This window comes from Rhinopithecus bieti, unplaced genomic scaffold, assembly GCF_001698545.2.
Source record: "Rhinopithecus bieti isolate Rb0 unplaced genomic scaffold, ASM169854v2 scaffold_3874, whole genome shotgun sequence".
Classification (NCBI taxonomy): domain Eukaryota; kingdom Metazoa; phylum Chordata; class Mammalia; order Primates; family Cercopithecidae; genus Rhinopithecus; species Rhinopithecus bieti.
In genome coordinates this window covers 1,694,951-1,720,422 of record NW_016804362.1, presented here as the reverse complement: position 1 = coordinate 1,720,422, position 25,472 = coordinate 1,694,951, and the positions used below count along the sequence as shown (strand labels likewise).

Sequence of the window (25,472 nt, the reverse complement as noted above, 5' to 3'; positions counted from 1 at the left end):
ACATATATGGTTATATATTATACATATAATATATAAAATAATCATATATATTTTATACCCACACACACACACACACACTAAATGGAGTTAATGATGAATTCTAATTAAGGTTTAACCAGAAAGCAAATGTAATTTTTATTTACTGACTTCCAAGAATTCATAAGAAAAGTCTGGGAGTCCTGCATTTGATAAAATTAGACTTCAGAATTCAGACCATAAAGGACACTCAATAAATTTATGATAAAATATTATCAGTAATGCCCAGAGGTAAAAAAGCAAAAAGTAAAATATTCAAAAAATTATTCTGCTAAATGTGTCTCCCTATTAGGATACACACTTTTGAAGGCAGAGATTTTTGTTGCTTTGTTCATTTTTGTATCCCTGCTACCCAGGGTGGAGCCTGGAATGCAGAGCTGTTCAGGCCAGGCACGGTGGCTCACATCTGTAATCCCGACACTCTAGGAGGCCAAGGCAGGTGGATCACTTGAGGTCGGGGGTTCAAGACCAGCCTGGCCAACATGGTGAAACCCCGTCTCTACTAAAAATACAAAAATTAACTGGGCATGGTGGCGTGTGCCTGTAATTCCAGTTACTAGAGAAGCTGAGGCAGGAGAATCGCTTGAACTCAGGAGGCAGAAGTTGCAGTGAGCTGAGATCATGCCACTGCAGCTCAGCCTGGATGACAGAGACTCTATCTCAAAACAAAACAAAACAAAAAAATAATATTTGTTGAGTGAGAAAATCAATCAATCAGCCTAAAGCAAAACACAAATTTAAATGTTGGGGAAAAAGTAATTATGCATTAGAGTCTGGCAGATATGTATTTGTCTTGCCTCATATATTTCAATTACTATGAAAAAAGCAAAGATTCAGGATTTTAACAAACTTTCTGGTAACTTCCAATTATTCCTATGCACAATTTACATACAAGGGTTTCTTTTTTCTAATTTTCTCAATTCAGTTTTCCTGACCCTTGTCTAGACATCATTACTCAGTCACACTTGTAACCAAAATTTTCACCAGGAAAGAAAGCAGCATATGTAAACCCAAAGGGAGAGAAAAGTCCAAACTCAACTAAATACAGAGATGTTTCCTTGGCTGGACATTGTAATGAATGAACTTCAAAAGCATTTTCAAGGCTACAGGGCACAATGATTTAATATTTTTTTACAAACAAAAACTCACAAATCAGTACAGCAACTTAACAACCATCTAAATTATGCCTAAATTTCAAAACACATTCAAGTCAGCTGACATACATGGCTTGACGGGGACTCATCTGTAGAGGAGGTTAGGAGCCCCATGACTGCTAAGCCATGCCATAGAGTAAATATAAAGGCATAAACGCATTTTCAGCTAGTCCCCTAGGCCAGTCAGGTAAAGAGCATTTGCGATCACATATTTTATTTGCTTTTGCAAATGAGTTTTGCGCACATGAATTTTCGTAAATGAGTCTATGGGCCCTAAGGAACTTTCAGATGGGAGCAAACAAAAACGTTAGTTTGTTTTGTTCACATTGTTAATATTGGTGCTGCCTTTACAAGAGACATAATGAAAATAAACTACTGCACCTAGGGAGCCTCAGGGAGAACAAAGATTTAACTCCTAGAAATTATTTGTTTTTATTTGTCCTGAGCACCACAGGATAAGGCTTCCCACCATTTTCTCACCTGGCAGAAAGCCCTCTTCATATTCTAGAGAAGTGATTTTCATCTGCAAAAACTATCATGACATTAAATATCAACAGCCACAACAATGTATCTAACATCCATCAATATGTGCATGCTCAACATACACAAGGAGCTTGAGCTCAAAGAACTTGATACAGAAAAGAGCTAAAATTCCCAGTTGCCAATAGCAGCTAACAGTCTTGGGCCACTAGAATGAAGAGTCACAGAGGTAGAGTCTCTAAGAGCCACAGATTGAATCAGATACATCTTGCACCTCGTTTGAAAGGGACAGAACACAGTTAACTACTAGGCCCTGATCTTTTTCAGAGTGATAGATGAAGAAGCGTGATTATCCTACAGCTCATGGCCCTGTGCAAATTAATAATGGCATTCATTTATTCACCCACCCGTTTCACTGTAACAATAACAACACTGTAATAGTTCATCAGGGATTATGTCATATAATGCTTATCTTACAGAGTCACTAAATGACTATTCATCTCCTCACTTAACTGTTGAAGAAACTGAGGCTTACAAATGTAATAATCTGTCCAAGATCAAACAGCTAGTAAGTAGAATAGTGGGGACTCAGATGTAGGAAGGCTAGCTCTAGAGACCCTACTCTTGACCAGTACCTATCAGTACAATGTACTGAGTACCCAAGATGGACCCAGCATCAAGGTTTGGCCTCCGTTTCCTCATTCAAAACTAAGGGAAGTAAGGCTTCTCACATCGTGAGGATCAAATGAGAGGTCATCTGTGAAACATCCTGGCCAGTGCCTAGTGCCTAACAGGTACTCCATATGGTTGGTTCTCTTCCTCCAGGTGTATAAAAATGAATAAAATTTCATCACTTCCCTGCAGGGTTGGGAACAGGTCTGGAGATGACAAAACAGCACTGTTCCATGTAAATCCATTCACCTCTCAAGAAGGACTTGTAGAAGTAATTCTAATCCTTCATGTTCATGAAAATCATTTTGAAGTAAAAATACTCATACCTCTTTCCCTGTGAAACACATTAGAATTTGGTGCAACTGTTGTCCTTGTCAGTAAGTGATACAGGACCATACTGCGTTAACGTTTTCCACAGCTGTGGGAGTCACACTGTAATCAGACAGCATCCTACTGAGGCATTCACACACATCTAAAAAACCCACCAAGCCCAAAAAGCAAAAAGGAGAAACCTTTTCCAAATCAATTTTCCCTTTTGTCTGTCTTTGCAACTCTCAGGCTCCCTTCCTTTCAGCCATTGAGCTGTGCTTCAGGTAGAGAGAAACATTTGGCATGAAAATGATTATCCCGTAAAGCTTGAAGTCTTTTAAATCCTTATAAGAACAGTGCATTTCAAATCTGCTAAGACTTCTGTAAAGAGAAGGATAACTTTATGAAAACCCAAGTCACTTAATTCGATTGGTCTTGTTTTCGACCTGTGTGTGATACCACCTATGTCAAATGGAAGTTGCTAAGCAGATTTTTTTTAAAAAGAAAAGACGTGGCATCTTGGGCAGAGAAAGATATTTGAATTCTACAAGACAAGCACTCTAAAAGTCCCTAATATGACCTTCCTCAGAAACTATCCTACTCATCTGGGAAATGACCCCAGTACTACAAATATTTGGTTTTGTTCTACTTTTCAATTTACCGCTTCATTTCAGAGAAATTAAAGCATCAACAACTGGTGTTTATGCAGGAGTCACAAAGTACCCAAACAGCCACATATATTTCAGTTTCATTCAAAACCTGGGAAAGCAAATCAATGGAAGATAATGGAATGGGATAAAATTAGCTCAGTCAGGGAGAAAACATATTTGCCTTCTAAGGTGCCTCTTCTCAAAAGGGCAGAGAAAGGAAAAAAATTAAAGCTTGGTTTCACATCACAGTAGAGCCTACAATTCATCAAGGTGACTACCTGCCAATGAAATTGATGAGGAAAACATCATGAAAAAGAAAAACTTGCAACCCCCCCAGTTAAGTTTTTCCCTGTTAAGAAAGCATAACCTTCACTTCCATTCTTCCTCTACCTTCTACTTGTTATGTTTCCAATTAAGATTCGCCTATCTAAAAATAGGTAATGTGGCACTCACAACTCCTGTTAGTAATGTATTCCTTTAAGCTACATTCTGAAACCAAGCAGGATCCATAAATCATGCCTCTTCTCTCATGAAATGAGAAATGCTAAGGTCAACTGAAATTTCTGGAAAGGTGGAGAGGTAGAGCCACCCCAGTTATTTTTCTGCAAGTTGCAATAATTGCAAATGCCTCTTAGGAAAAACTCAGCATCAGTAATCCCCTAGCTCAGACACAAAGCTTAACTGTCACAGCTCCCTGCAAGCAGAAGAAACCCCAGTACGCTCAGTACTGAGCACTAGGGTGTGAGAGGCAGGGCAGCAAAACAGCTCTACTCCAAGTCTGCAGTCTACTCTTATTGGTTTCTGATCATCCATCTCTTTCTTTTTCTTTGCAGACCTATGGCTGAGTCATCTAGTGAAAGAGGAAACTGAGAAGACCTCCTAAGAAGTGAGATACTGGCTTGGAAATCCAATATGTTCATTCCAAGGCACATCCATTCCATATTTATGTAACTACTCAAATACCTTAAAATGCACTGCATGTTACCGAATCTCAGTCCCAAAGGGTTTTGTTTTGACATCATGTAGTACTTGGCGGTATAAGCAGGAAGAGGAGGGGTAAAAAAAGAAAATGCCCTTCTGTGCTTTGATGAGAATAGGTTAGCATAACCACCACTGCATGTAAAAGGAGAAAATTCTCTGTCTCTCTAATGGAGCTGAGAGAATATTCACAAGCTCACCCAAATTGAAGGTGCCTGCTGAGCTGGTGATTGCACTTTTCAAATATGCTAGTTCTCTTTTGGAGCTGTTTGTTTTAGGGTCTCTGTTTAGCTGTGTACTTACACTCAGAGCAAATGAATCACAAAGGGTGCAATTTTATAAATTAAAAAAAATCAAGAAATAAATAGGCTAGCAACTAGTGAAAACCAGAGTGACACATTCCTGGCAATTAATTTTCAAGCCCAGCCCAGCTGTGTTTATTTCCATTCATTCTATGTCTCACGAGGGTCAGGCTTTGGGTAGGAGGAGAAGAGCATGGGGCCTGGGAGAGAGGGAAAAATCACCACACAGAATGGAAACGTGCTTCTGCCATGCCAGACCCTGGCAGATGTCCCCAACAACCTGCGAGAAACAGCATGGCTTTGCAGTGTCACAGGGCTGGTTTGAGTTCTGAGTCCATAAAGTCCTAAGTGTACTGAATACTTACAAGGATTGTGCATTTCAAATATGCTGAGAATTCTGTAAGGAGAATAACTTTTACAAATGGCAAGTCACTTAGTTATGTCACTGTTATTTCCAGCTTGTGTATGAAACCACCTGTGTCAAGCGGAAGTCACTGAAGCCACTTTTTTTTGTTGTTGTTCAGAAAACAAAAAAGAAAAGGGCGTGGAATTTTGAGCAGACATTTAGATTCTACCAGCGGCATTCTTGAAACCTCTAAAAGTGACCTTACTCGGAAACTATTCTGGCCATCCGGGAAATGACCCTAGTACTATAAATATTTGCTTCAGTTCTACTCTTCAATTGACTGCTCTATTTCCGAGGAATTTGAAGCATCTGTACCTGATGTTTTATGCAAGTGGCACCATCAGCTGTGTAACCTTTAGTAAGTTTCTTAACGTCTCCGAAGCTCAGTTTCCTCATCTTCAGAGTGTCTACAATGATGGCACCTACCTTAAGGGCTCATTGTGAGGTTAAATGACAGAAAATCAAGTGACACATTTAACACAGTGCAGGATCTAAGAGCAGGAACCTAATACAATCTGAAAATGTTAGCTGAGAGGTCAACATAATGAACATTTTTACCACCATGAGCCATTCAGGGATGAGTCCAACATAGCCCTGTTGCGAGCTTATCCTCCAGCCTTATTCTGGCTGAGACACATTGACCTGGGAAGGCCTTTGAGGGGCCAATTTTTCAGATTAAAGAAGCAAACTATATGCATGATTTATGTGAAGCTGGAAGGTCTGCTCTCACACAAACACAACTATTTTTTAAAAGTTCCTTTAACCCAGCCCATCGTGGAGCCTGAAATTCCTTAATTCAATTACTCCTTAAGATCCTTTAGAGTCTGGTGCAGTGGCTTACAACTATAATCCCAGCACTTTGGGAGGCTGAGGCAGGAGGATTGCTTGAGGCCAGAGTTCAAGACCAGCCTGGACAACATAGTGAGACCATTGTCTCTACAAAATATGAAAAATTAGCCAGATATGGTAGAACACACCTGTAGTCCCAGCAACTCAAGAGGCTGAGGTGGGAGGATCACTTGAGCCTGGGAGGTGGAGGCTGCAGTGACCCATGATCATGACACTGTGCTCCAGCCTGGGTGACCAGAGCGAGACCCTGTCTCACACACACACACACACACACACAATCCTTTACTCATTTTAAATGAGCCTAACAATTGATTATATGAAATTGAGGAACAATTAGCTATTAACCACATGATACTAATAATCATATCTATCATAGATTTAACATCTACTTGTGCCAGTCAGCACTCTGGGTCCTGTAATCATTGCTAACCCTCCCAATCATGCAAAGTAGAGGTTGTGCCCATTTTAAGATGAGGGCATGAGAATTAGAGCGACTAGGTCACCGCCCATGACCATAGAGCTTTTAAGTGGTAGAGTGGGAATTCAAACCTAATTCTGTCTAGCTCCAAAGCCTATACATTCTGCCACATCTTCTGCTATACCGTGCTACCTCCTCTTTCACAGGGATTAGTTGTGCAGAGAGCACATTAGCACCCACTGTGGGAGAGCAGTTAAAAATGTCATAAAGAAATGAAATGGGGTCAGCCACAGTGGTTCACACCTGTAATCCTAGCACTTTGGGAGGCCAAGGCAGACAGATTGCTTGAGCCCAAGAGTCTGAGACCAGCCTGGGCAACATGGGGAAACCCCATATCTACAAAAGATACAAAAATTTGCCAGGCATGCACGGTGTGCACCTGTGGTGCCAGCTACTCAGGAGGTTGAGGCAGGAGGATCAGCTGAGCCCGGTAGGTCAAGGTTGCAGTGAGCTAAAATCACACCACTGCACTCCAGCTCAAGCAACAGAGTGCAGAGTGAGACCCTGATTCAAATAAAGGAAGGAAGGAGGGAATGAAGGAAAGAAGGAAGGGAGGGAGAAAGGGAGGGAAATGGAGCAAGTTAAATGAATGTGGTACCCATCCTCCAAGATGGTCTTCAGTGAACCCTGACTCCTGATATTCATGCCCATGTGTAATCCCTTCCCACAATGTGGCACAGTTGATCTGTGAAATTAACAGATACAGCGAGAGTGATGGTGTGTCACTTCCAATGCTAGGTTATAAAAGGCATTATAGATTTTGCCTTGCTCTCTCTTAGATCACGTGATTTGGGAGAAGCCAGCTACAATATCTTGAAGATATTCAGACTGCCTGGTAGAGAGGCCATGTTGCTAAAAACTGAGGCCTCCTGCAAACAGCCCTGTGAGTAACCATATTGGAAGCAGGTCCTCTGGCCCCAGTCAAGCCTTTGGATGATTGCTTCCCTGGTCAACAGTTTGCTTTATGAGAGACCCTAATCTAGAACCCTCCAGCTAGGCTGTTCACAAATTCTTGACACTCAGAAATTATGTGAGATAATAAATGTTTGTTGTTTTAAGGTGCTAAATTTGGGGATTATTTTTTATGTAGCAATAACTAATATAGTGTAAAAATCAGACAGAAGTCAGGATTGTACAAAAGACTTGGCCAAGGGGAGGGGAGACGGCTGGCAACCAAAGGGTAATAACATGATTTGGAGCATGAGGACAGACAAAAAGAAGAGATCATTTGAAGTGAGAAAATAACAATATTATCAAATACTTATATAGCACGTGTAGTGTTCTAAGTTTTGTTACTATATTCACTCATGTAATCCATGTAACAATCCTATAAAGTAGTACTAGATTATCCCCATTTTACAGATAAGGAAACTGAGGTACAGAAGATTTAAACAATTTGCCCAGGTCACTCAGTTAGTAAATGGTCAAGCTGGGATTCACCCCAGCAGTGCAGCTCCAACTTCTGACACATAACAACTTCACACGCTGCCTCTCAGATCTAAAAAAAAAATAGGAAACGCAGCCAAGACCTTTATGTTGTCAGGGGTCTGAGTAAAACCCCATGCCTTTGGTCTATAGTGTTTGATTCTTGTTTTAATAAGGATAATAAAGTACATTGTGTAGCAATGCCTCACTTATTTCACTTAATCCTTTAAAAAAACTCCCAGGAGAGGCAGAAGAGACATTTTAATCTCCACTTTACAGAGGAGAAAAACTGAGGCTGAGTAATGTTAAGGGATGATTTGAATCCCTGAATTTGAAATCAAATGAGTTTTCTTGGCAAATTAAGGAATTTTCCAGCTGTAATTTAGGTTAGAGTTGGAAATTCTGACATGCTGAAACTCTCTTGTTTACCGTACCTATTGACAGTTGTAGTTGCCTGTTTACATTTCAGGTTCCATGGATAAAAATAAATAAATCAAAGAGGAAGTAGCCCCGTGAGAAGAACATGAGGTTCATGTGCTACCTTACTTTCAACCAGGAGTAAGTACATTCATAATAAAACACAATCACAATAATATTCAAAATCAATTTAAGCAAACAAGAGTGGCATAATTAAAGTTAGAGCTCAGGGCCTCTTTCCAAAAGAATAAGATGGATTGAAATAACTACCACCATCCCCACGAAAAATATAATTAAATTAAATATGCATGTGTATCGTTGAGGAATAATCATTGTAACAGTCCCCAAAAGAAAAATGTGTTTATTTCCAGTCAATTGAAAAAAATGTATCACTGATTGTTCCCCCAACAATATAGTAATTGTGAAGTCCACAGAAATGCAGCAAAGTTAATGCTGAGGTTCAAATATGAAGGCACCAAAGACAGAAAACTGGACAGTTTCAGACAAACCTAACAGCTACAACATCGCAGTCACAATTTCCTCTTCCTTCACATGCCATCTGCCCCCCACGCACTTCCATATCCTCTGAACTGCAAGTCTATATGCACATCACATTATCTAATCATGGAGTACTTTTTTCCTGTTTATACTAGAATTTATTTTATTTGGGTGGGGGAGGAGAGGCGTGATCTGCGTGTTAGACATTCTCTCACAGATGATTTTAGAAACAGTGTCCTCTCGATCCAGGGCGTTCATTCTCAGATCTTCTATGAAGAATGATATTTGCACTAATGAATGTTTCCTGTGCTATTATTGGTGAGGCAATTAGGCCTTCCCACACTCATGTCTGCAGGCGGCTGTGGGCCTCTGGGTAATCAATCATGTTTCTCAGCAGCACTGTCAATCAGAAGCTCGCCTGAGTGGCATCTATTGACAGTTCTCAGCATGCTGGTGCTTTCCCGTTCCCTCTCCTCTTTCGGGCTCATGGTAATACAGACTTTGAGCCTGCTGTTTCTTCATCATAGAGTGGAATTTTCTCATTTTTCTCTGCTTGTGTTTATTCTTCCCCCCTGCTTTATCCTTTCAAGAATATCACAGAAAATATAGTATTCACACGAATCCCCCAGAGGGCTTCTTGGCTGTGGTTTCAATATATATTATTCTGTATTTCATTTCTTTCCCTTCTCCTTACCTTTAGACACCTCAAACTACACCCTGTCAACCCCTATTACAACCCCAAAATATCCATACTCCATCTTTCTCTGCATTTCTGACCACATGTTCGACTTCTTCTCATTGTCCAGAAAGTCTTAACTAATTATCAGCAGGGAAGGGAATCAAATTGTTCTCCCTGTCAGCATGGTCCCTAATTTTATCACCAAACTATATTTGTGAGGACCACATATGCCGGATTTTTCAAAACGACCCCAACCTCAAATGATCTATTTCTTGGACAAAGTGGTTCTAAATATCAGTTTGGAAAATCAGGTTGTTGCACACTTAAATGAGATTATTTGAAGTAATTATGGTATTCACATCATTCTCCTTCATGCACTCAGAAAACCATCAGCACTAGAAAAAGACCTATTTCAATTAGAAACTGCATCCCTGTTTCCTGTAAACTGAAGGGAAACCTTACCTGCTACACGGCAGCCTGGAGACAACTGCGAAGGCCCACTTGGAATTTGTTAGTGTCTGTGCCCCACCCCCGCCAGCACCACAGCAGGCACATGAGCCCACAAGTGAGACACAGGACTGTCTCTCTCTTATCCATCCTCAAACTCATACTCAGAGAAACCTTAGCAATGACGGCATACAGGGCATTAAGGAATGATCCTTGGTTCTACTTCCCACAAGTCCTGGGTTCGTGCTTTCCTGATTTAACTACCTTTGGTAGGCACCTTCCTTGGTCCATCCACTCGCAAGAAGTACTGGCAATCTGTTATTAGTATTTTGGCAGCTTCCCATGTGCAGGAAAAAAAAAAAAAAAAAGCAGGGAAAAGGGGGTGGGGAGGAATATGACCGCTTTTTATGAAATCTCTCTGTAAAGAGGAATGTAGGTCAACACAAAATGCTTCTGTATATGCAACAGCCCTTCAATGGGAAACTAAACAGTTTCTTCCAAGAATGTTTTGAGCTACGTTATTTGATAAAATGGCACATAAACAATGGTATCAACATCACTAAAGAAGAAAACAGTAGGTCCACTGGAAATGGAAGACAGCCTGTGGAAAAGGTTGGGGGAGGTGTGTTAAACTTAATAATGTAAGTGACATTTATAATCATTGGTCATGTGTTGGACTCTGTGTGAGGCACAGCACATGCATTCTCTGTTTTAGTCCTTACTACAACCCTTTGAAATGGGTCCTATTGTTGGGCACACTTCCCAGATGAAGCAGCCATGGCACAATGAGGTTGCACACCCAGCTCGGAGCAGTGGAGTGCATACAAGCCCAGACTGTTGGAGGCCAATGCCCCAGTTTTTAAGCCTGCCGTTATCCTGTCTAGTCAGTCTGGGCTCAGCACCATCCAGGGGAGAGGGGTATAATGTCCTGGATTCTAAACTCTCTTAGGTAAATATCCTTTGCTTTGACTCTGCATCCACCAAGTAGCCTAAGGTTATAATCTGCCCTCCTCTGCTATCATGACTATAAGGATGGTTTTGTGAGTCCTTTGAGGGTTGTTTCTCACTATAAAATGATGAATTGGCCATTTCCTGGCTCTCTTGGCCTCCTGAACATTCAGTTACCAAGAGTCAAGCCCCTTGAACCTTAGCACTCCCCAGCCCTCCAAACTGGGTCCAGATCCTGGAATGCCCCAGCTCCATCCAGCCCTCTTTTATATAAATGTCCATCAATTTCTCCAATTTCTATTTTTTTCCTACAGATATCACACCTTCATTTTACTCTTTAGCTATGCAAAGGTGGCAAATGCAAAATCTTGTTAACCCTTTGAGAACCTCGCTCTACATCATTTTGACTATATGCTCATTTTCTGTCCTCTCCATATAAATACGTTTTCTTTAAAACCAAATCACTCCTCATTATCAAAGTTCCATGAAACTAGTTGACTCATATATTCTACTTGTATCACCACAACATCAGCTTGCCTTTGTTTAGCTTTTGAATTCTATCAAGAAGAAATAAGTAACACTTGAGATAGTCCCTTAGTCTTGGCTCACTGCAACCTCCGCCTCCCAGGTTCAAGCGATTCTCCTGCCTCAGCCTCCCGAGTAGCTGGGATTACATGCAATTGCCACCACGCCTGGTTAATTTTGTATTTTCAGTAGAGACAGGTTTTCTCCATGTTGGTCAGGCTGGTGTGGAACTCCTAACCTCAGGTGATCTGCCTGCCTCAGCCTCCCAAAGTACTGGGATTACAGGCATGAGTCACCGCACCCAGCTGAAATCATGTCATTTTATACACACACACACATGTACACGCACACATATATAAAACATATAGCATCCACATATGAAATACGTTTTCTGGCCAAACACAGTGACTCACACCTATAATCCCAATAGTTTGGGAGGCCAAGGCAGGAGTTTCACTTGAGCCCAGGAGTTTGAGAACAGTCAGGGCAACACAGCAAAACCCTGTCAAAAATAAAAAAAGTAAATTTAAAAAATTAGTTGGGCATGGTGGCACACACCTGTAGTCCCAGCTACTCAGGAGGCAGACTGAGTGACAAAGCAATCTACTTTATCTAAGGGAAAAGGCTCTGCCAGGCATTGAGCTTCTACCATGTGCTGGCAGGTCATGCTACAAAGAAACTGCCCTGCCCACACCCCCTCTAAGGATCTACCTATACAGTCATGACCTGATTCCCCAGAAGAAGTCTGTGGACCAGGGGGAGCCAATCACAAGGCTCACAGCCATTATCAGGGCCTGAGGTGAAAACGTGAGCTCAGCTGGTCAGAGTTCTCTCTTGGCAATTTAATCAGAAAACACTGGGAGATGGGGCTAGAGGGGTGGTGGTACTGAGGGTAAGAAGGGAGCCTGAGGTTGGGCTTGGGCTAGGGCAAGTGCATGCTGATATTGCAAGGTATGGAAAGTCACAGTAGAGAGGGGAAGGAAGGTGCTTAGAACAGAGGAGATAAGAATAGGCACATGTGAAATGGCATGTGCCATGTGGTCCTGGTTTTTAAGAATATGGTTTTCCTAAATGTGGTGGAGAAAGGATGAAGGATGCCTGGGACTTGGGAGGATGAAGGGAAGAGCACCTAAGCATCAAAGGAAGCTAGGGATGCCCAGTGAGAGGTGGGATGAAGAATCTTCTCATCTGTCTTAAGCACCTGTGTGTCAAATTCCTTTTTATAAATAAAGCCCATACTGAGACCCTCTATAATGTACATAATGTCCTAAAATTTCACCAATGACAAATTTTCCTCTCAGGACAGTAAGTTTCACACCTATTCTCAATTGGGGTAGGATGAATCTTTCCCTTACGAGGTATGGATTTACATTTTGTTCTGATGACAAGTTTCCTGTAGCTGATCACATACCAGACAGAGGAAAGAGAGCATTGTGATGATCTATGAGTTATACTAGCTTGAGTAGAACAAACACAGGCCTAACCACCACTGCATTTTTCTAAACGTGGCCTACAGTCAACATACAACATCACAAACACATCCTGTCACTGCCACATAGCATCATGTACTATGCACAGTTCTCACCCTGAAAAGTGAGGTCCTCCTCTTCCATCCCAACCCTGGTCTGGGAATGAGTGTGAAACTCCTTCATAACCCCTGCATTTTACAGGAAATTTTCCTCTCCATGTAAAGCAAGCACATGTCTTTTCTATTACGACTCCTTAAATGAGCCCTTTCACCATTCTTGCTGAATCCTCTACTTTCATTGGGAAAGCAGGAGATTGAAGGGGGTTACTGAAAAGTCAAGGCTAAAGTAAAATTAAAATGAAAACACAGTTTCTGAGACCTGCAGAGTGCACAGAAATGGTCTTTGTCTTGATGGAGCTGGGAACACAATGGTGTAAATGTAGCTCTTGGCATGTGGCCCGCAGGTCTCATTATTTTACAATTATACCCAGATGTCAAACATCAATGTTGGCATTTAGAGCCTACAGAGTTGGTGAGTGTTTAAAATGGTTCACGCCTGCCTTCTGCAAAAGTTAAAGTGAAGAGATGACAGGTTTGTTTAACCCAGCATGTGTTTTTCCTAACTAGCCAGTGACAAGCAAGAGTTATACAGGTACTTACTATTTATAACCCATGGCCACATCCACAAAATACTTTCTTCTCTGTCGATAGACATTGTCCTTAAATCCCTTAAACACAAAAGAGATTAAGTTATTTAACAAAGTGCTGAAAATTAGCTGCAGAAGACCTAAAAGAAAATCACTGTGGTGTTTATTCAGTGTTCAATTCATATGTAAATCTTATCCTAGGATGGCCATCTTGATGACACACTCAGAAACAAATTGGGCTTACAGTAAAACCTCATTAAATTGGGGCTGTACTAATTTAGGATGTGTGGCAATTCAGGCTAAAGTTTACCTTTCCACTAAGTAAGCAGAATGACTTAGTTGAGCAAGTTGATATTGTGAACAATACCTTTAGGTTTTCAAATATCATTTGCATGTAATTGATCTTAATCACAAATTAATCCTATTCTATTCCTTAAAACAGATCCCTTTAACATGATTATTCAGTGACTTAACCTAATTTTAATTGCTTTGTATAAATAACTAATAAATGTGACATTTATTATAAATTCTATCATTTAGAATAATCAACACATTCCCAAATCAGTATGAATTAAGGAGGTTTTGCTGTATTTTATGACTACGGCCACATAATGCAAAATCGGTTTTAGGGAATTCATGCACAGGATAGCAGCCTAGCACCATTCCACTCTGACTTCTTACAATTCTAGTTAGTCTTAGCCAACTTCAAGATTTTTATCCATCATCATCCACTTGGGAAATTAAACATTATGTCTGTCATTTTTCAGTCAAGTGAAATCCTTCAGAGAGGACTTCCTAGTTTACTCAAAAATCTCTCCTCTTGTCAACAGACTTTCCATTTTCCTTTCCTTGAAGAACTTTCAGACAATCAATTCTTTCCAGGGTTGTTTCTTCCAGCTGTTGGAAGCTCGGAAGGAATTGTTGCAATATGACTCCTACCTCTACAGCCCTGCAAACTGGAAGGATAACCAGGAAGCAAGGGCTTACTAAGAATGGAGGCCAGGCAAGGAGACAAGCCACTGGGATCATGGCATTCGAGAGTGAAAGAACAGGGTGAGGCCCACAAAGGCCTAGACTACCTCTGCTGAACCTAAGACAGTTCTGCAAGATGGGCTGCCCAAGAGAGCCTCAAACTCATTAGCAAATTGCCCCTCGCTTGCCTGGCTGAAGAGAACTGGCCTCGAGGCTAGAAATCTTCACAGGGCTATCTGCTGGACAGAAGTGAAGAACTTCCATTGTCAACAACCTTTCTTTCAGGAATGACAAGAGAATTACTAAGAGGAGGAGACAGAAGATGCCCTGAGACCGCCTTAACACCATGTAGAAATGAAGTATCCTCTGTCCAAGAAACTAGCACTTTCTTTTACTGTGAATTGGGAGTTTTTAAACTGGGGTTCATAGACAGGCTTGTGAAGTCCTAAAATGTCTATATAAAAAAATTTACAAAATAGTTACCACTGTCCTTGAAGTTTGGGTATTTGGTAAAAATAATAATAATAATAATAAAATAAATAGTTACCACGTTCACAAATAGATCTGTGCCCTTTAAAAAAGGAGTCTCCGGCTATAGAGGGTAGATGCAGTCATGCTAGAAAGTACTTGTTTCAACACTCACTAGTAAAACTACTTGAGATGGTAAAACCAAAGAATTCCAAGCACCTTTATTATTCAAAAAGAAAACAGGCCATGACAGAAGGAAAAGCGTCCTGTGAAAAGCATAACATCTGTTCCCCGGCTCCTGCCAGACTGGACACCATGGTAACAGCATCATAATCTGCTGGGCCTCCTGAAGAATCTCAACTGCCTCTCTTCTGCAAACACCTGCACCTTTTCCAAGCACGCAAGAGAGTGATTTACTCATCATGCCTCATTAGCTTAGTGTGGCAGTGATTACGCAAATGTTGTGGGCGATCCAGAACTTCCTGGATTGAACCATGTACTGGCAAAGTAAAACAGGGACGCTAGCTGCACTAGTAGTGACAGAGAAACAGCATTCCTTGGCCATCCATTCTGAACTGAAGCCAGGGATAAGGTTACTGGATAAAATACAGGGCACTCAGTTAAATTTGAATTTCAGATAAACAACAAATAATCTTTTTAGTATAAATATGTTCCAAATATTACATGGGACATACTTATACCCCAAAACTATTCCTTATTTATCTGAAACTCAAATTTAACTGGGCATGCTAGATATTTATTTGCTCAATCTGGCAACCCTAGCACCCAGAGAGAACCCACCCTCCCTCTCTCAATTTAAATCAAAGGAAATTGAAGACCCAGCCTGAACTCCAAAGTGCTCAGCTAAATTTCTGTTGACACTCAAGTAGCTATCCCAAATAGGTCAACTGTATTAGAATATTAGAATCACCTGGGAGCTTTAAAAAATACATCAAACCTGGCCACATTCCCAGAGGCCCTGGCATCAGTACTTTTTAATTCTCCACACGTGATTTGAATGGAAAGCTAAGGATGAGAATCACTGAGCTAGAACATTAATTAAGACATTAGTTCTCAAACTTTAGATCTCATCAGGGTCTCCTGCAGATACTTTTAAATGCAGATCCCTGGGCCATCCCTGAAAGTTCTGACTCAGTAGGCTTCAGATGAGCATCAAGATATTGTACTTTTAACACCTTATGAGTGAACCTTGAACCCCACTTTGAAAGACCTTCCCAGTCTAGATGCTGGCTCCTCAAAATGTGGTCCCCAGACTCTCTGGTGCAAGCCTTATTTGGGAGATCACCAGAAATACAGAATCCCCAGGCTACTGAATCCATTGTCTGATTTAAAAAAATGAATCCGGGAAAAATTTTGCAATCTACCTCATCTACAAAGGCTAATATCCAGAACTAAAAGAACCTCAAACCAATTTACAAGAAAAAAAAACCAAACAACCCCCATCAAAAAAGTGGCAAAGGATATGAAACAGACATTTCCCAAAAGAAGACCATGATACTAGCCAACAGACACATCGAAAAAAATGCTCTCCATCACTGGCATCAGAAGAAATGGGAAATCAAAACACCAATGAGATACCATCTCACACCAGGTTAGAATGGCAAAAATCATTAAAAAGTCAGGAAACAACAAGGTGCTGGAGAGGATGTGGAGAAATAGAACACTTTTTACACTGGTTGGTAGGATTGTAAACTAGTTCAACCATTGTGGAAAACAGTATAGCCGATTCCTCAAGGATCTTTAGAACCTAGAAATACCATATGACCACCATCCCAACTACCTAGGGGATATACCCAAAGATAATAAATCATGCTGCTATAAAGACACATGCACACAGATGTTTATTACAGCACTATTCAACCAATTAAGCAAAGACTTGGAATCAAACCCAAAGTGTCCCCATCAAGTGACAAGACTGGATTAAGAAATGTGGCACATATACACCATGGAATAACTATGCAGCCATAAAAAGATGAGTTTGTGTCTTTGGTAGGGACATGGATGGGCAGCTGGGAAACCATATTCTCAAGCCAAACTATCGCAAAGAACAGAAAAACCAACACCGACATTGTTTCACTCATAGGTGGGAATCGAACAATGAGATCACTTGGACTCGGGAAGGGGAACATCACACACCAGGGTCTATTATGGGGAGGGGGGAGGGGAGAGGGATGGTATTGGGAGTTATACCTGATGTAAATGACAAGTTGATGGGTGCTGACGAGTTGATGGGTGCAGCACACCAACATGGCACAGGTATACATATGTAACAAACCTCCATGTTGTGCACATGTACCCTAGAACTTAAAGTATAATAATAATAATTTTAAAAAATGATCTCAAAGGTGATTTGTTTGCCCCTTGAAGTTTGAAAGACACTGACCTACATATTTAACCCTTTCTAGGGAGCCTCAGCAACCTTACTCTTATATTCCAAGCCTCTTCTGAAGTACCCTATCACAAGGGTCCCTGTGTTTGTCTCAGGACTGGGATTATTCCCAGGCATAAAAAGTGCTTAGACAATTTTTCCATCCTCATCAAACAACTTACGAAAACACCAATTTGCCAATATTACATTCTGTATAATGAACATTTGGTGTGCTCATAAAAGAAATATATGTGGTTTAAAAAATGACAAGAGAGGGGATTGCTAAGTACTTGCAATTATTTCTAGTGGCTGCACAGAAAATAAGAGAAGGTATCATAAGGTGGGTATAATTAGGAGTAATGGAATAAAATTAAGCACAGGAAAATTTATGCTGGGTATTGAAATAAATTTTTTCTCAGCAAGGTCAGTGGTTCCTATGGTTGTTCCATTAAAATGGCTGAACTCCTTTCTCCAGGTTGAGTAATTTTCAAACTAGACTAAGGGGAGTATTTGGAAATAGGAGGTTATCAAAAATCCTTTACCGTCCAGGCATTGATCTGGATGATTTAATACAGCATTTCTATTTCTGGAATTAAGCATTTACTCTTGCCAAATGCTTTCCAGTTGTTTTATTAACTAGGCTTTTCAAACACCCCTTCGAGGTCAATAACAATTTTATTTCCACTTTTTACATGAAGAACTTGAGGTGCAGAGGTAAAGGGACTTGGCCAAGGTCATTCTGCAAGTTAACAGCTGGTGTCTGTGCAGCCTGGGTACTGCTTAACTGCTAAGTCAGGTTCCTGTGCTAATTCTGATGCCTTCTGGAAGTTGAGAGAGGGGGAAGATAACAATGGGTGATTATTAAAGCCATTTTTAATGTTTTTCTAATGTTCAGAGGCCTTACATGTGAATTACTAGAAAATATTCTGAAATTTTAGGCTATGTTAGCAAATATAACACATTGTTTCTTTGAGAGAATTTTTGAAAATAATGCAGTTGAATTAGGTCTGTTTGACCATTTGTTTGAATGGTATATTTGAATTGGTCTGAGTGGGTATATTATGTCAAATGACTGGTTTAATTGAAAACTTCTCTAGTATTAAAGCTGTCATAGTTTCCTTTAAAACAGAGGTTCTCAAACTTAAGGGTGGACTTATTAAAACAAATTCCCACATGATACTGACACTGCTGATGTTGGGGTCACACTTAGAGAGCCACTGTGCAGAGTAGAGCCACACTGTCAAATCCCCGTATTTCCTCTGTTTAAACAGCAAGGAATGTCTGTAAACTATTACCTGCAGACCACAGAGACGTCCTGTAAGCATTAGTGATCTGCTTGGGTTTTACTCTTTTGTCTGCCCATTTTTAGACAAGGGGCACCGAGGGAGGGAAAAATGCCTGTAATGAATAGGTGCATTGCTTACTTCTCCCAGACTATTAACTGTACTTCACTCTGGCCATAAAGAAGTTCCAGGTCTCTTGTGTTAAATAAAAACTGATGTAAAGGTGGGAAGGGGAGAATAATGGGAAATGCTTACCCAAGTATCATATTTCTTTAAAGATGGTCATTTTTATTGGAGTAGAGGAAAGAATGATGGTAGATAGATTCAGGGTAGATGTGGGAAGAGATATGTCTTCCATCATAGCCTTTATTCTAAAACCCTCTGCCTTTCCATTGAGACTGAAGTCAACTACATTACTCTACTCCTAACTACCTCCAGTCAAGGAAAATAGCAGGAAGAATTTTATTCTCTCACTGAGCCCCTTAATACCTAGTCCTCCCTAGTTTCCCAGAGGCGTGATCAATTTCAGCTCATCGTTTTTCCAAGGGTCACCATCTGCAAGTATATTTCAGGCTGTCTAATTCCACAGAAATATTCTCCAAGTTTTAGAATCTCCTCCTCTATCCAACCCTTTTAAAAATAAATGCTATGTGAAAATACCATCCTTCTAACCTGCTTCCAGTCAACATGCGTACAGGGAAGCTTTATCATTTGGAAGTCTGCTCTCAGTTATGGGGAATAAATAATAAATTGTTCTATAATAAAGTATTGCAGCATAGAACATGGCACACTGCCTGTCACGTGGGTGGAGCTGAGAGAGCATGTGAGAAATAGATTTTACTGGACACTTACTGGGTGGTCGGCATCAAGCTCAGAACCATACATGAGAACTCTGTGAGAACATTTGTCTAACTCAGAGATCTTCCGAGGGAACCAGGGCACATCCTCTAGCTCTGTTGAAAACAGTGCAGGTTCAAAAATATTAGTTCACAGACTGTGTTTTCCCATTTGCAATATTTGTCAGATTTCAAAATTACCCAACAAGCTAAGACCACCCTTGCCTTCTTCCTCTGTCCAGATATTCTCTGGAGGATTCAGCGTCACAATAGTGGTTTGAAATTTCAGCAACTGAATGAGCTCATTGAATTCTGTTTTCCCACACTCACAGTCCACAAAGATTTCAACCTCAGAACTTCTTCGCCGAGATTTCCTGGATTCAATATGAACCATGTGGACACGTTTTTCCTGTGGAAACATGACCATCTCAAAATCACCTTCAGGGAACAATAAAAGGAATGCCATCAGCTTTTCTTGTTCACATCTTAAGCAAGGTGCCAAGTACCCATGCAAGAGGAAGAGACAATCTCTTTGTTCTTTGAATAAAACTTGGAAATGTTTCCAACCATTATTTCTGTTAATAAAAAAATCTATATATTCATACTTCTGTGTATAGATTGTCCTGCCTCATAAAAAACAGAAGGGGCATTTAAAATATAAACTGGCCCTATAAAATGAACATCATCGTTTCCCAGAGACTGGTACACATCCCATAGGTGGCACGTGATTATTTGGGGAAAAACGTATTTATTGCATTATCATGTAATAATCCATATTTATATGTTTCTGAAAAACATAACTAAAACTGAAACCCCTAATATAAAGTTTTCTTTTAAAATAAACAGAGTTTTAAAATAGCCTTTTAGAAATAACCGTTTATAATCTTTTTATAAGTAAACAGTACAAATGGCAAGCAGAAATTTGGGAGGTGGCATGAAAATGACTGAGGCTTGGGAAACACTAGCCAAACTGTAATCCATGTGGTAGAAAAAGAAATAGGAGCAAGATAAGTAGTCAAGAGAGGATCTCTGAAGGCAAAAGGAAAACAAACAACTTAGGCAATTGTGAGGAGGGTGAAGAAAAGGTAAAAAATAATGATAATAACCCCTAAATGGGATCACTTAATAATTGTTCTCTTTTGGCAATCTTCAAACTAGCTTCAACCAAGGATGTGTTGCTGCAACTATCAATCTATGATGGATCTCAGAGATAAGGGCAGTGATTTAATATTTAAAAATCAGGTTAGAATTTCCCCCAGTGATGTGTTCTTCATTTCCTCTAGGTTAATTGAAGACTCTGTTCTCTCCATCACAACCAACCTCCAAATAAGCAGACATTTTCTCACTCCAGATGATACACTGTGATTACCCGCACAATTCCTGATACGATCCTAGATGATCTCAGAATTTTCAGCATAAGAGCAGGATAGGTAGTTTCCAGTGCCAGAATAGTATCAAATCAAACAGCACCCTCTCCTATATAAAGAAACTAGTCTTGTGACTACGAAACTAAACGTTCTATTTCTGTTTTTATTAACCTTTACAATAATGTCATATTTTCTCAACTGGCTGATAATAACATTAAGTTTAAGGTCCAAGAGACTTCACATACATTGTGTCACTTTGGGCTTTTAATGAACTTTGGTTGAAGCAGAGTAGATATTTTTAGGGGAACTGAGGTCCAGATGGGTTAAATGGTTTAGCTAAGGTCCAGTGACTAGCTGATGGCAGAGTGAAAACTCAGGGCTGCTAACTCCTTCTCCAGGAATTTATCCACTGCACCCAGCTATCTAATTGAATTGGCCTGCCTTTGGCACTGTATGGACACAGCCTTGGATGACATAATTATCTGTAAAATATTTCCTCAGATTTCCATTACCACTGTTTATGGTGCCTGATCTTTCTTCAAGGTCAAAAGAGAACAAGAAATGATTTGCCAAATCAGGCTGCTAATTCCCCTGCTATGATCATCATAGAGGCATCATAATAATGCCTCATAGTTATACACTTTACAAAGCACTTTCACTCATATTATGTCGTCCCAGCAATCCTGTTAGGTAGGAATTATTATTGCAATTTTACAAATAAAGAAATTGAACCTAGGAAGCAGCTAGTGTTTAGCCAAACCAGGAGAACACAGGTCTGAATCCCCTGACTGCAATTCCAGCTATCTTTCCAGTGCACTAGCAGCCCAAGGCATCATGCAGAGCCAGGCTCCTTATCTTACAGCTCTCATCAACAGCCACTGCCCCCAAACAAAATGCATTTTGTAAGGGAGGGTGCTTGCTGAAGGGTAGAGAAACCATTAGGTACATGCTGGCAAGAACACAACAGCTTTTCTGGGCTCTTCCAGCCTCACCCCTAACCAGGATCTTTCTTGAGGGTTCAAACTACAGATTTGGGCCTGAGAAGATGCTACAACATTTCTATAAGATAAGGGAAGAGCTAGCCCCACAATGTATAATATAAGGAGAGTGACTCATCTTCACAAAAAGATACATTAAAACACATAAACAATGAGGCTTAGGGGAATACCGAGTGCCTATACTCATGTATCTCACTTTTTTTGTAATAAACGTGCTCCTAGGACATGTGTAAGTTCAAATGTGAACAAATCAAATTAAGCTGCAGGCTCTTGCTACTTAAGATACCCTGTTTGGCTCCTCTTGTGTTTTCATTTTCAGGTGGAAAGCTCACATTTTTGAAGTACTGACCTCCTAACCTGGCAATAGTCTTCAGAGTTCCTAACAAGCTAACTGCGTTAATAAGCCACAGCTTATACAATTCTGCTTATTTCATTGCTTGACAGACAAACCTCCCTTTTAAAGTCTCTTGCAGTTTGGTTCCTTCGAAACTTTCACCACATTATGCAGAAATTGATTCAGAAACGTTTCAGAGCAGATAACAGGTTTGTAACCAGGCACACAGTCACTTTTAAAATGATGTAATGATATTTTACATTCACCTGAAAGAGCCTCAGTGCTTTTACCAATCCACCGACTTCATTTTTCAAGGAGAAAACAACTGCTGTCTTGCCACTTTCGGTAGCAGTTTCACTTTTGCTGCTTCCCTTGTTGCCTTTGTCGTCATTTTTGCCAGAGTTAGCTTTATTTAGCTTCAGGAATGTCGAAGCATAATAAAACGAAATGTTAGTTAGGGTTCCAGAATCCTGTGTAATTAGATTTTTCCCACACATTTCATTCATAAGCTGGAAGCTCCACCAATCATACAAACTTAAGGTGAAGTTGCCATGTCACTCATCACTTTCAATCATAAATATTGGTCTAATTTACGCTGAGAGACTATTTTCCAGTGGTCTAAGACATGATCTAGTGGTTGAAATTAAAAGGGGATCAGATTTGCTTTGCTTTAATAGCAACAAAAACCTGACTGTCATAAAGCCTGAAGTATCATATATGAACAATTCCTGCCTTTCTAGAATTATTTTACAGCACAAAGTTTGATCTCTTAGCCTCGTTGAATCATATGGAAACTATATTAATTACTAACCATAATAAAATAAGATCAAACATATTTTGACAATAATTTTAGTTTTAATTAAATTTTAAAACAAAATATTTATTTCATTCTGAAATATGTCAGCGCATGCCCAGAAATTAATGAGTAATATTGCTTTCTTCAGTTAGATCCACAGTGTCAATGTGAATCTGCCTGCAAAAGTTTAGCACAGACAAGTGTATAACTCTAAGGCCATCTGTGTCAGAAGACAATGCTTGAAAAGTGACTATTAAAATTCAGCCACAAATAAAATGAAAAAAGAAGAAAGGAAAGAAGAAAACTGGCAAGCTAATTATTAGGAGCAAACAGTAAAATCTGAGAAACTGAAAAAGATTAACACTTCATTAGTCACTTAAGATTTTATATTGCCTGAGGAAGTAATGTCTATTAGTCCTGCTGGCTAAAGAAAAAAATGACAGATTACAGTAACTCAGGTCACATTGCCAGAAATGCAGAATAAAAATCTGGAAACTTTATTTAGGAATAGAATAGGAGGAAACAAAACCAAAACAACAAGCTGGGAACTTTCATTTGACAGACAATGCAAAATTAGGATGGTCTGTTTTATATTCTTTATATGCAAATACAGCATTGGGCAGACATAGAAGTAACTCCTGGCAAGTGGTGATTTAATACAATCATACCGATCTGCTACATCCTCATGAAGCTGAGAAATGTAGGTTTGCGTTTGGACCCAGTGAATAGTTATCTGCCATTGTCTTCTTCTGATTTCTCTGCTGGCTTTATTTTCACACATCAGTATTGCCTTACTCACTAGATTATATATAATAGAGATGGAGATTTTATTATGCATGACTTGAGGGAGGGAAGAAGTTTATGCAGACATTGACATTTGACAGTATGTTTAGTCATTAAAAGCTCAAATGTCTCAGTGTTCTCAACATCTGCCTCCTCCTCACCACATAACACACAGATCTCGCATATATAAGTAGCATTTTTTATATAAAAGGGTCATACATTAGCATTACCCTGAGCTTTCTTTGTTTTCCTTCTAGCAGTTAATTATGACTTCAAAATTCTTCATTGTAATATCTCATCCAAATATTCATTATATTTAAATGTTAGAAAATCTATTTACATTTTAGCCTTATTTTTGCAAATTGATTTAAATAATTCTACAGAAGTTGCCACGTTTACTTTTCAACATTTTTATCAGTAATAATATGTCAGTACAATGCAGCCCTCTGGCACATATTTGGAACTACGATATTAAAACAGATCATTCTATGATACAGACTGAATTGGATTTGGTTGATAAACTCTGGTAGTAGAGTAATAAAATACCATTTAATATTTTTAATGACTAGGACCTGGACACATTTTTATTTCGTGGTTTTATTAAATCCCACGACTATTACCTCAAAGCAGGATCTAAAATCCTGCAAATACTGCTTTTTTTATTCTGTAGGTATTATAAACATAAAACTCCCTTAAATACTATAGCAAGTGATGTATTGCTTGTATTATTCCATCAAGTAAACTGAAAAGATTGAGCAATGTGGAACACATAAAAACTTTTGAAAGGAATCCAATCTTTCTTTTATTCCAATAACCTGCACCCATAACTAAGAACAGAAAATAATAGTTCTGTTTAAAGACCAGGCTTTGTAAACTGAAGGGGGTGTAGGAGACACAATGATCTTCTGAAAACCGTGGAAATTTATTTAATTTGTTTTCCTTACTCCTCCTCCTAATAATAAATGGCTTTTCAAAATTCTTCACTCTTTTTTTCTGGTTGTAGATTTAAGACATTGATTCATACAATCTCTCATTCTTAATGTTCAGGAACTTCTTAACTCTGTACTTATAAACTTTGCGGAAAAAAAGTTTAGCACGCAGTAATTGGCACACTCGCTTTACTTATGGAGAGAAGAGGAAGACTGAAGGCAGATAGGAGGAAAGCAGGTTAGAGAGTTTATAAAGAAGGAGAAAGTTGAGGTGTGCGTGCTTACTTACACTACAAGAGGGATTCATATGATGAGGAGAAGATGGTCACTACCCTAGAAAGTACTTCTCCGTAGTGCCAGGTACGTAGTACTCACTGTTAAGTTGCCGAGTAGCTGATGCTCTTCGGGCACTGCTGAATCCAGGGAAAACCCTCTCCTTGCCCAGTATTTACTGGAAAACATCATCATTGCTGGCTGCATGGATCCCAGTGTAATATTCTTTCTCTGCAGCAGGGGGGACTAGAGGGGCAGTAGCAGCGCTGGCGGAGATTGAGAGGAGGGGGCGTGCGATCAGCTGCCTGCTTGGGGCGCTGTCCAGAACCCTGGTGCTGAAGAGCAATGAGAATCCTCCCATCTCCGGGCTCCTTTATATGAATGACTGGAGACTGATGGAAGGCTGATTAGAAAGAAACTCATTTCTGGTTGCCGATGGCCACAGTCAGATTACAGACCTGAAGCCTGGGGTTATCTGTGCTCATGGTGTGATTCGTTTCATAGGTCGAGTAGCTTTTTGGGCGGGGATGGTGGAGAACAATACATAAGGAGGTGTTATTTGTACAAGAAACCATCTATCCCCTGACGTTAGCTCTCTCATCTCTCAAGCCTGCCGCTGGCAAGTTAACCTCAGTCTTTAAGCAACTGTGAATTCAAAGATTTTGTGTTTCTTTCC

General features: G+C 39.9%; 1 protein-coding gene across 1 annotated transcript in view; it reads right to left on the bottom strand.

The window, feature by feature from the left end:
- The window catches only part of TPH2 (tryptophan hydroxylase 2), a 94,882-nt gene extending 69,801 nt beyond the window's left edge, over nucleotides 1–25,081 (bottom strand). The window contains exons 1-5 of the mRNA XM_017867500.1: nucleotides 24,899–25,081; nucleotides 22,282–22,431; nucleotides 19,542–19,725; nucleotides 19,333–19,433; nucleotides 13,382–13,449 (exon numbers count right to left, since the gene is read on the bottom strand). Coding sequence (XP_017722989.1) covers nucleotides 13,382–13,449; nucleotides 19,333–19,433; nucleotides 19,542–19,725; nucleotides 22,282–22,431; nucleotides 24,899–25,003 — 608 coding nt within the window. The 5' untranslated portion in view covers nucleotides 25,004–25,081. The remainder of the gene's footprint in view (nucleotides 1–13,381; nucleotides 13,450–19,332; nucleotides 19,434–19,541; nucleotides 19,726–22,281; nucleotides 22,432–24,898) is intronic.
- Between the last annotated feature and the right edge of the window lie 391 nt (nucleotides 25,082–25,472).